At 39.0% G+C, this 12,371-nt stretch overlaps 1 protein-coding gene across 4 annotated transcripts in view; it reads left to right on the plus strand.

Moving 5' to 3' along the window:
- phf21b (PHD finger protein 21B) overlaps positions 1–12,371 on the plus strand; it is a 93,927-nt gene that overhangs the window by 74,707 nt on the left and 6,849 nt on the right. For all 4 annotated transcript variants that reach the window (XM_037760985.1, XM_037760986.1, XM_037760984.1 and 1 more), the window contains 5 exons: positions 7,909–8,001; positions 9,736–10,077; positions 10,933–11,058; positions 11,878–11,929; positions 12,070–12,146. In XM_037760985.1, the coding sequence (XP_037616913.1) occupies positions 7,909–8,001; positions 9,736–10,077; positions 10,933–11,058; positions 11,878–11,929; positions 12,070–12,146 (690 nt within the window). The remainder of the gene's footprint in view (positions 1–7,908; positions 8,002–9,735; positions 10,078–10,932; positions 11,059–11,877; positions 11,930–12,069; positions 12,147–12,371) is intronic.

Genomic DNA, 12,371 nt, shown 5'->3' on the forward strand with positions numbered 1-12,371 from the left:
AGGATGTTCATTTAGCTCCGGCTCTACTTCTGGTGTGATTTAATGTTGGGATATTGTATTTTAGGGGCGATATGTAACAAAATCAGGGAGTTAAACTTAGAAATGATCCTTAAAAAAAGGGTTGGGGTTCAGTCCAGTTCAGTACGTTACACATTAGAACGGTTATTTTTGTGTTTCCATTAGCAAAAGTTGTGGTACCAACAGAACCGCTCTACTCCACAGAGTTGAAACACTGCAGACCACTGATTGGTCAGAGAGAATCGTCACTAGCGCGACACAGGACGTCCTGCACAAACCTGCCATTTTTTAAAAAGCCAAGCTGTCGTCAATAGAGACAACAATTTTAAATTTACTCCACCCAGATTTTAAACAAGACTCGGTCAAAACCGAGTATATGTCTGGACCGTATCTGGTCAGTCTGTGAATTTGTGGCTAAATTGTTACACAAATAGTCAGTGGTCATGTCTATTATGTTTTGTGAACAGTTTCTCCACTTATGTTTGATTGAAAGACAACTTATAATGAAGCAAATGACATTCAGTAATATTAAATGGTAACATTTACTAGTCAGTATATTATACATTTTATACAAGGTGAAAAGGTATCAGCATGACATACATTATGCAGGGTTAACAGAAGCATTCATCATATAAGTGGTGTGTAACAATATATACAGACGTAGGCAAAGTTGTTGGTAACGTTCCGTTAAAGAGAGAAAAACCCACAATGGTCACTGAAATAACTTGAAACTGACAAAAGTAATAATAAATAAAAATTTACTGAAAATTAACTAATGAAAATCAGATATTGTTTTTGAATTGTGGTTCAACAGAATCATTTTAAAAAACAAACTAATGAAACTGGCCAGGACAAAAATGATGGCACCCCTAGAAAAGATGTAAAATAATGTGACCATAGGGACATATTAAACTAAGGTGTGTCCTGTAATTAGCATCACAGGTATCTTCAAACTTGTAATCAGTCAGTCTGCCTATTGTAAAGGGTGAAAAGTAGTCACTGGTGCTGTTTGGCATCATGGTGTGTACCACACTGAACATGGACCACAGAAAGCTAAGGAGAGAGTTGTCTCAGGAGATCAGAAAGAACATTATAGACCTTCATGTTAAAGGTAAAGGCTATAAGACCATCTCCAAGCAGCTTGATGTTCCTGTGACTACAGCTCCACATATTATTCATAAGTTTAAGGTCCATGGGACTGTAGCCTACCTCCCTGGACATGGCCGCAAGGGGAAATTGATGACATATTGAAGAGCGGATAATACGAATGGTAACCAAAGAGCCCAGAAACAACTTCCAAAGAGATTAGAGGTGAACTCCAGGTCAAGGTACATCAGTGTCATATCGCACCAATCCGTCACTGTTTGAAGCCAAAGTGGACTTAATGGAAGACAACCGAGGAGGACACCAAATCATAAAAAAGCGAGACTGGAATTTTCCAAAATGCATATTGACAAGCCACAAAGCTTCTGGGAGAATGTCCTTTGGACAGATGAGACAAAACTGGGAGCTTTTTGGCAAGTCACTATCAGCTCTATGTTCAACAGACGCAAAAATGAAGCATCCAAGAAAAAACAACTGTACCTAATGTGAAACATGGAGGAGGCTCGGTTATGTTATGGGGCTGCTTGTTGCATCTGGCACAGGGTGTCTTGAATCTGTGCAGGGTGCAATGAAATCTCAAGACTATCAAGGCATATCTGGAGCGAAATGTGCTGGCCAGTGTCAGAAAGCTTGGTCTCAGTTGCAGGTCATGGGTCCTCCAACAGGATAATGACCAAAACACACAGCTAAAAAACACCCAAGAATGGCTAAGAACAAAACATTGGACTATTCTGAAGTGGGCCTTCTATGAGCCCTGATCTAAATCCTATTGAACATCTGTGGAAGGAGCTGACACATGCAGTCTGGAGAAGGCACCCTTCGAACCTGAGACAGCTGGAGCAGTTTGCTCACGAGGAGTGGGCCACATACCTGTCAACAGGTGCAGAAGTCTCATTGAGAGTTACAGAAATCACTTGATTGCAGTGATTTGCCTCAAAAGGTTGTGCAATAAAATATTAAGTTAATGTTACCATCATTTTTGTCTAGGCCAGTTTCATTAGTTTGTTTTTTTAAAGTGATTCTGCTGAACCATAATTCAAAAACAATATCTGATTTTCATTAGTTAATTTTCAGTGAATTTTTTATTATTATTACTTTTGTCAGTTTCAAGTATTTCAGTGACCATTGTGGGTTTTTCTCTCTTTAACGGAACGTTACCAACAACTTTGCCTACGTCTGTACATACTTCGTATACTTATCAGCGTAGAGATTCTCCCGCTGTCATCACTGACGTTGTTGCTGCCATATTTATTCCTAGATGGAGTGTTAATGGAGCAGCTACAATGTTAGCATAGTCTGGCACTGATCGATCCGAACTCCGTTCAGAAACAAGCATTTTAAAAAATTGTTTGCTTGTCAGTTTGCCGGACAGACCTGACAAAGCATGAATTCTGTCTTTTTACAAATCAACATCATAATGTCGTTATTTCGGCATCATTTTGATCCGTTTATTGTAGTATTATTATTATTTTGGGTTCATACCGCAGTAGCGTCATGAGGCCTGCTAGATACAGTCAGTGCAATGGTACTGTATGTGAATACAGCTCGCCCCCGGATGATGTTATGAACCCAGACACGACAGCGTTTGGTTTTCTGACATTCAGTATCTGGGACTTCACCAACATGTCCAAAGCAGGCAAAAGTCAATGTTTCTTGAGAAGGTTCAAGGGTTAGGTTGGTTCCTACAAGGTCATGGAAGAAGGTTTTATATTATGGTCCTGAGAGGACACTCTTAGGACTTCTATCATCTGGGGTCTTAAGGGTCCTGGAGAAAGTTCTGGTGGTCATTGAGGACGTTCTGGGGGTCCTTCTGGATATTTCAGGTCTCCTACAGCAGTGCTCATGAAAAATATTTCAGCAATCCTGGATTCTCTACCAGCAGTCCTGGAGAGAAAGTTCTAGTGGTCCTTGAGGTGGTCTTTCTGGACATTTGGCAAGTCTTTGAACACATTTCAGTCTTTGTTTCAGACATCGCTCAGATAGTTTTGGTGTTTTTCTTTGAGGAGGTTTCAGTGGTCATGGAGAAGGTTCTGGTGGTCCTTGAGGAGGTTTCAGTGGTCATGGAGAAGTTTCTGATGGTCCTTGAGGAGGTTTCAATGGTCATGGAGAAAGTTCTGGTGGTCCTTGAGGAGGTTTCAGTGATCATGGAGAAGGTTCTGGTGGTCCTTGAGGAGGTTTCAGTGATCATGGAGAAGGTTCTGGTGGTCCTTGAGGAGGTTTCAGTGGTCATGGAGAAGGTTCTGGTGGTCCTTGAGGAGGTTTCAGTGATCATCGAGAAGGTTCTGGTGGTCCTTGAGGAGGTTTCAGTAATCATGGAGAAGGTTCTGGTGGTCCTTGAGGAGGTTTCAGTGGTCATGGAGAAGGTTCTGGTGGTCCTTGAGGAGGTTTCAGTGGTCATGGAGAAGGTTCTGGTGGTCCTTGAGGAGGTTTCAGTGGTCATGGAGAAGGTTCTGGTGGTCCTTGAGGAGGTTTCAGTGATCATGGAGAAGGTTCTGGTGGTCCTTGAGGAGGTTTCAGTGGTCATGGAGAAGGTTCTGGTGGCCTTGAGGAGGTTTCAATGGTCATGGAGAAGGTTCTGGTGGTCCTTGAGGAGGTTCTAGAGGTTGTCCGAGTCCTTGAACAGCGTCTGGTAGTCCTGAAAGAGATTGCAGGGGTCCTGGAGAACATTCCAGGTGTTGTGGAGGATGATCCATCTGCTGATTCATGAATTAGTTTGTTAGTTTAGGTGTTAATAAAATTAATCTTATTGGTGTTTTTAGACAAAATCTGGAGTTTTTAGTTTCTCAGTGGACTCGTAATGTTTCTGCTTTTGTTTGCTAATAATGTATTTGAAAGGAGTTAATAGTAACTGATCATTTCTTAAGAGGTTTTCTGTAAAGTCTTGTGATTATTCACTAATGAAGGAACAGATGATATTTACTTAATTATAATATAATATTAAAGATTCCAAGTAGGAATAGGAATTCCATAGCTGCGAAGATGTTGGTGGAGTTTAGAGGAATTTTCTGTATACTTTCATTTCTTCTAGTCTATGTCTTGTAATCAGAAAGCATTTAAGGACTATACTGTCTCCACAATTAGAAACCATCCAACTGATAAAGCTCTTATACTGTAGTTATTAAACCCATATTATTATTATATGAAGCAGGATGAGGTGTGGTTGTTGAGGATATAAACGGTGTCGTCGTCGCTGCTTGTGAACGCAGCCTGACTCTCCTCTCAGCATCATTATCATCCAGAGTTCATCTCTGAGCTCAGAGCATGAATGAAATGAAAAATTTCCTCATGGAGACAGAGAGAGAGAGAGAGAGAGAGAAAGAGAGAGAGAGAGAGTAGAGGGAGAGAGAGAGCAGAGAGGGAGAGTGTAGAGAGAGAGAGAGAGAGAGAGAGTGTAGAGAGAGAGAGAGAGTAGAGAGAGAGAGAGAGAGTAGAGGGAGAGAGTGGAGAGAGAGAGAGAGAGAGAGAGAGAGAGAGAGAGAGAGAGAGAGAGAGCGTGTAGAGAGAGAGAGAGAGCTGACGTGTCCTCAGACAGCGTCCTCTGCTGGCCGCTGCAGTAACAACACCTCCTTCACATATTCCATATCATACTACAGAGTAGTGACGTCTGCAGAGCTCTCTGATCTTGGCTGTATAAACACTTCTCTCTGTATATCCAGTAGAACCTTTTATATAACTCAGGAGAGCCGGTCTGGCCTTCAGGAATCTACAAACCTGTCACCTTAAATCCTCTTTAAAGTCCCAACAGATTTATAGAGGCAGCATCACAACAAATGGAAATATTCTAGACGTCCCCTCACGCATCATTTTGTTTTGGTGTATTTAGAAGTCTGCTCTAGAATTTACACTAAACGGACGGCGTTTTAAACAATGTGTGTTTCATAGAAATGTAGCTGTTCAGTTGTAAATGTTCAGGAATAAGTGTGTGAAAATAGAAGTAAATGATGTACATAATGCACCAATATATATAGAAATATAAGTACTACAATTAAAAATGAGAATATAAGAAAAATGTACAAATATTTGCAAATATAAATGCCAGAATGGTATAAATAAATGTATAAGAATATTTTTTTTAATGTACAGTATAAATGCAGTATTAATGTCCTGGGCCTGTGTTGAACAATAAAATATTATAGATATGATAATAAGCGTTTTCAGTCCAAAATGGAGGCAGCGGCTGTTGTAAAAAAAACAAACACCTGAGTTTGGTCTGTTTGCTTCTCTACATTTTGTTAGAGGTGCATGTTTTCTATATGTTTCCACTCACATACTGTACAACATGTACTGTTACATACAACATGTGTGTTTGAGAGAGTTGGGGGAGGAGGAGGAAGATGGAGGAAGATGGAGGAGGATTGTTGGTGTTTGCTGCAGAGCTGTCATCTGTTTCAGCGATGAAACTGGCTTTAGCGTTTGGAAAAAGCTTGTTTAAAGAAACAGGAATCAGCGGTTGTGTTCACTGCTCCTCACACCGGAGAGGAGGAGGAAGAGGAGGAAGAGGAGGCCCCCTAAAGAGAAGGTGCTTAGGTTTGGAGAAAAGAGGAAGCAATTACGAAAATGAAAGCCCTAGCACTGCAAGAATTTTCATCTCTGCAGTTGCCATGGGAACAGGCCTGGGCCTTCTCCTCCTCCTCCTCCTCTTCGTCTCCGAGCCGCTCTGCAGCACAATACAATGGAACGAAGGGATTTTCACAGAAGAAGAAAGGAGGAGGGAGGAGGAGGGAGGGAGGAGAAAACTTTCCTCTATTTTACTGATTTCTTTTCTGTGAATCTGGAGAGGAAACATGGAGGAGATTATCATCATCGTCTACGCTTCATTTACTGGTTTAACTGGTCCCAGTTTAGTTTAGATTGACAGCAGGTGTCGGCCAATCACAGACTCAAGTTTATTTATATTATTCACATTACATACGACTTGGTGAGCTTCAAAATACATGACCAAAAACATAATAAATACATACAAAATATAAGTTTTTCCCGTTAACCACTCACTAAACCTCTTAACTAAAAGCTTGTGAAAAATATGTGATACATTACATTCTGTGAAACCTCTGATGAGAATCGTCATTTCAAGGGCGGGTCCATTGTTATTATTATTATTATTATTTTTTTATAGGTTTTTATATCATCCTGTAGTTTCCCAGTATGGAGGAGGGAATCTGCCAAAATCACAAATAAATGAATAAATAAATAAATATGCCATTAAATATAGCAAAAATAATATTAAAATGTGTAAAATCGGACATAAATTGATATTTCTGTTTAAATTAGCTTTTTATTTAATTATCTTTGTAGTAATTTCCTTATTTATTTACTCTTCTTTTTAATTTTCCCTTTTTTATTTCTTTGAAATAAATTAATACATTTTTGCATTTATTTATTTTTTGCACTTATTTTTTATATTTTTGTATTTATTTGTTATTTAACCATTTTTGCACTTATTTTTATATTTTGTATTCATTTTTAAATGTATGTATTTATGAATGCATTCACAGCCCCCTCATTAGCACAATGAGGCATAAATGTGTAAAGAAAAGAACACAGAAAGAAATGAGTTTAGGGCAATAAATAAGGGGTGGAATGCAAAGGTTAAATCGTGCAGAAATAAATATATAAATAAATAAATAAATGCATAAATACAAGCATAAATACTTACAGTTGAAAATAAATACAAAAAATAAGTGCATAAATAAATAAATAAATAAAATGAGTGCAAACATAAATGAATAAATAAAAGAAATGGATAAATAAAAAATATATTAAAAAAAATGTAAATTAATAAAATTAAATACATAAATAAAGTTATTATCAGACTAAAACGTTGCTGTTTAAGCAGGTAAATTCCATTTTAAATAAACATCATTTTGTTTCCATCTATCCGTAAAACCAGTTAAAGTGTCTCAGAGCAGAGAGACGAGAGAAAGGAGAAGAAAAGTAGAAATAAAAATAAAAATGCTGCTTGTGATTCACACAGATAATAAAGTCCTGCAGAGAGAGAGAGACAGGAAGCAGCTGGAGGCTTAAGAGGAAAATATGATGCAGGAGGAAATGAAGTCCAAAGTTCTTATTTCAGTTCAGTACAACTTTATTTTATTTATCCCTGCAGTCGCCATCCAGCTCCCAAAACACACATGATGATGGTAAAATCTCCTGCTGGGATTATTAAAGTACATCCATCCATAAATGAATAAGTGTATTTCTAGTGAGGACCTTCTTTCCTCTGATCAGTATTTCCGTCTCTTTCTCTGCTGTTGTTTGTCCTCTACGCTCCTCCGTAGTTTATGTGTCGGTCAGCCGTTAACGGCGGCGCCGGTTCGACCTTGAGTGAGGCTGCAGTGATGTCAGCTGATCTACAGTCTGAACAACCTCAGCGTGTTGTAAACATCCACAAACATCCGGCAGCTGCAGCTCAAACACTGAATACAAAATACCACGCAAAGTACATTTGAATATGTTTTCATCATATTCTTTTAAAGTACTATGTTTTAATTGTTAAATGAATAAACTAATGAACTAAAGTATAAAAATAAATTAATTAATAAAGCCGGTGGGAGCCCTTCTTTGTTTTCTGCTTTGAAGCGATAACTGAACAAATAAAGAAAGAAAGAAAGAAACAACCCAAAAATCACAAGTTGTGTTAATGTGTTAAAGCAATTAGGGGCATTTAAACAAATTTGCGTTAACGTGTTATTATTGTGTTAACACTGACAGCCCTAATAATGTCCTGTTAGTATAAAATGTCTAGTCTGATGATTTATTGAAGTGTTGCGTTTGTGTGTGTTTCAGATGCTGGGAACTCTCACTGCTGTGCCCATCAAGGTGCCTCAAGTCAGCTCGCTGCACCGGCTGGCAGGACAAGCAGCCACCGTGCTACCTCAGGTAACCCCCCAACAGTAACACACCAGTAACACACCAGTAACACACCAGTAACACACCAGTAACACCAGTAATCCACCAGTGACACACCAGTAACCCACCACTAACACGCCAGTAACACACCAGTAACACACCAGTAACACCAGTAATCCACCAGTAACACGCCAGTAATCCACCAGTAACACACCAGTAACACACCAGTAACACCAGTAATCCACCAGTGACACACCAGTAACACACCAGTAACACACCAGTAACACACCAGTAACCCACCACTAACACACCAGTAACACGCCAGTAACACGCCAGTAATCCACCAGTGACACACCAGTAACACACCAGTAACACCAGTAACACACCAATAACACACCAATAACACCAGTAATCCACCAGTGACACACCAGTAATACACCAGTAACACCAGTAATCCACCAGTGACACACCAGTAACACACCAGTAACACCAGTAACACACCAGTAACACACCAATAACACACCAATAACACCAGTAATCCACCAGTGACACACCAGTAATACACCAGTAACACCAGTAATCCACCAGTGACACACCAGTAACACACCAGTAACACACCAGTAACACGCCAGTAATCCACCAGTGACACACCAGTAACACACCAGTAACACCAGTAACACCAGTAATCCACCAGTAACACACCAGTAACACGCCAGTAACACACTGTTTGTGCTGATGGTGACGTCGGAAGAAATAAATCAATCTGTACGGTGGCCATTTTAGGACATCTGAAACGAATCAGCCTCAGCTCTTATTTGAAATATCCCGTGTCAGTCTGGTTCCAGACCTCCCAACCAGACGCCTACACCTCAGGTGTGTTCAATGACCAACAGGTCTGCTCGGCTATATGATATATAACATGAGAAATGTCGCTAAAAAAACTAAATAGAGTGTCAACTTTAACTCTGAAAATGAGTCTTGATTTCAGCTTTCATTGTTCACACATTTACATTTTTGTATTGTCCCGTCTCTCCATCTGTTTGTTGAAAAACCTCAATGCTGTCAGCTTTTATTTTGAAGGTGGAGACTAAGAGGATATTACGTCACGTCCAGGTGAAATCTAATCTAATCCGATTTAATTTTAAATTGGTGAACAATACAAAGAACAATTAAACCGATACAGAGGTAGACAATACATATAAAGACAATCAAAGAAATAAAGATATTTTGAAAGGATTTGTTATTATTATATTATAAGAGAAAGCTTCAGATTCAGCTACCAGCTATTCTCTTTTGATTACTAGATTATTCTATTTATAAAAATGTGTCTTCCAATGTCTTGTTTTGTCCAAAACTAAAAGATATTGAGTTTACTGAGGTATAAAACAGATAAAAGACACTGAACGACTTACATCTTTACTTGATAATAAACTATTAACAGATCATAATAGTTGGCAGAATGTTTTAAAAACTCAAATCCTGGAAAGCAGCAGCAGTTCTTGTGTCTGTAATGTCGTCAGACGTCCAGCAGGCGGCGGCACAAACACACATCAGACTCAAAGAGATGATCTTAATATGTGGGTCAGTGATGTCATGACTCTCTGTCCTCTGATTGGACGACAGGAAGCGTCTGATTGGTTTAAATGTTGTGTTTGTTTCTCTTCAGTCGGTGAAATAACAACACTAATAAACTCCTTTTATTAAAGTTTGTGTCAATGTTTTAACCAGCATGTTTCCTCCTCGCTCTGGTCCCCCCTACTCCAGGTCAGGCCAAAGACCCAGATCCCCGACAGCCTCCCCCACAGTCCGTGTCTGGAGCTGCAGCCTGTCAGCCTGCAGAGGGCCACCGCCGTGGTCAGTCCTAAGAGCCAGGGCGCCACGCTGCCCACCGCCAACAGCACCTTCAGCCCCGAGCACCAGCCCAACGGCCAGAGTGGCGCCTCTCCACCGGCCCCGGCCCCGGCCCCACCCCACGGCCCGTCGGGGGGCCCCGACTCCGGCGGACCCCTCCAGCACGCCTCGGCAGTGCCCGGCGTGGCCTACGCCATCATCGCCGCCTCACCCGCCACCGGCAACGGGGTGTCCGCCGTCAGCGAGGCCGTCAAGGTGCGGCCACTGCTCTTCAGCGCTGACAACAAGGCTGGTGTCTCCACCAACAGCTTATATTATATATTCATATATATAACATATAATATATTATATTTATACACACCTTACTTCAGTTTAATATATTATTATATTATTAATACACACTTTACTTCACTTTAATGTAATATTATATTAATACACACTTTGCATTTAACACATTTTAAGATTCAATTTAGATTTTCTAAAAAAATTTCTTTCAATTAATTTTTTTTAATTAAATTTGTATTTAGTTTGATTTTAATTGTATTATATATTTAATTAAATTCAATTTATTTATTTTTTATTTATTATATTTGTATTTATTTAATTTTAAATATATTTATTTAATTTTGATTTTATTTATTTATTATATTTTTCATTTTTTTATTCTTTCATTTAAAACATTTTTATTTTTATTATATTTTGAAAATTTAAAATTTGTTAATTTAATTTCCAAATTTCTGATTCTGTCTACAAAGATTAAACACATCTACATTTGGTTAAACATTAAGTTGTTAAAATTTCATTTTTAAAAAATCCAGAAATGTCTGTCACAAGATTTCAAAGTGGTTTCTTCAGTTTTTCTTTTTTCTTTTGATCACCACATAACTATTTCAATTTATTATAGTTATAATAAGCAGGAAAAAAAGCAAATTAAGTGATTAATACAAAAAAGTAAATCAAATAATGAATGACATAAATAGGTGATATTGATGTTTAAGTGTTATTCTATGTATTATATATTATATATAATATATATATATATATATATATTATGTATTATTGCTATATTATTCTAACGTGGTGTGTGTATATATATCTGTGTGTTACCAGGTGATAATAATCCAGCCTCAGGCCCCCAGCAGCACTGAGGGGTCACCGGGGGCTCACGCCGACCTCCCGTCACAGGAAGCTCCGCCTCCCAAATCCCCGTCCCAGAAGAAAGACGAGGACCCCGAGGTGAGAAAATCAAACTCCAGCTGAAGTTTATGACTCATGTTCAAACACAGAGACAGTTTCAGTTGGATTATATCTCTCTCTTCAAAGCCACCAGACTCCATTCATAAAACCAGTAATTTAACCTCTCAGAACAGGAGAGCTGCTGCTCTACCGCTGCATCCATCGGTTAGTTAGTTTGTGTTATCGTGTGACTTTCTGATCTGAACTAACCAAAGTCACAACGATAACACAAACTGTGTTCTGAGAGGTCAAATGACTGGTTTTATGAATGGAGTCTGGTGGTTTTGAAGAGAGCGATATAACGGCTTCAGTTCCTCGTCAGCATTTTACAGCAGCTCACTGCTCCTTAGGATGTGTTAAAATGCAGAGCTACCTGTATGTGACGGAGTTAAAAGCTTTATTAGATTCATCTACTCTAGTAATACACTGACCATGGAGAAACCAAGAAACACCTGAACTATCCCTTTAACTCATCATCTGAAAATGTTTTCATTTATTTCAACCAATCAAACTGTGTCAAAATTGTTATATAATCTACTTTTACAAAAAATGCAAAGTTTGAATGTATTTGACTTTATTTATTAATGACAGCACATGTTAATTAACATCTAACATCTTCTCAGGAGGAAACAGTCTTTATTTCTGTTGTTTTAAATGTAAAGCGTGTGAAGAGACGATCAGCAGCAGTTCAGGAATATTTCCTCTTCAGTGAAGAACTCTAGAGTCTGAAGCTCTTCAGCTCCTCGTTAACGTCTCCCCTCTCTCTCTCTCTCTCTCTCTCTCTCTCTCTCTCTCTCCCTCTCTCTCTCTGTTTGACAGAAAATCGCCTTCATGGTCGCTCTCGGCCTCGTCACCACAGAACACCTGGAAGGTCAGTTCACTCAGCTGGTCTTGTTGTGGATCACTGGGGACATTTTGGGTCTTTTTAATTGTTTGTGTGTTAGATTCATGTTTCTCTGCTCCGTCTCCGTTTCCTTCTTTAACCTGATGAAGTGTTTTTGTTTTGAGCAGAAATCCAGACGAAGAGGCAGGAGAGGAAGAGACGAAGCACAGCCAACCCGGCCTACAGCGGCCTGTTTGAACCAGAGGTCAGTTCATTAATAGCACTTTAAAATCACATTAACTTCAACCAAACAGAGACAAAGAGCTTCATTACCCTCTCACAGGTTTAATCTCTTTCATCAACTCAACTGTCTTATATTTACTTGTATCAGTGGCAATTCAGATTGTAAACACACTGACAGAAATTCATGCTGTTTCCTTTTTTTCTGTAGTGATATATTTGAGCTAAAAAACTAAAACTACAATCATTT

Source organism: Sebastes umbrosus, chromosome 23, assembly GCF_015220745.1.
Source record: "Sebastes umbrosus isolate fSebUmb1 chromosome 23, fSebUmb1.pri, whole genome shotgun sequence".
In the NCBI taxonomy this organism is placed as follows: Eukaryota; Metazoa; Chordata; class Actinopteri; order Perciformes; family Sebastidae; genus Sebastes; species Sebastes umbrosus.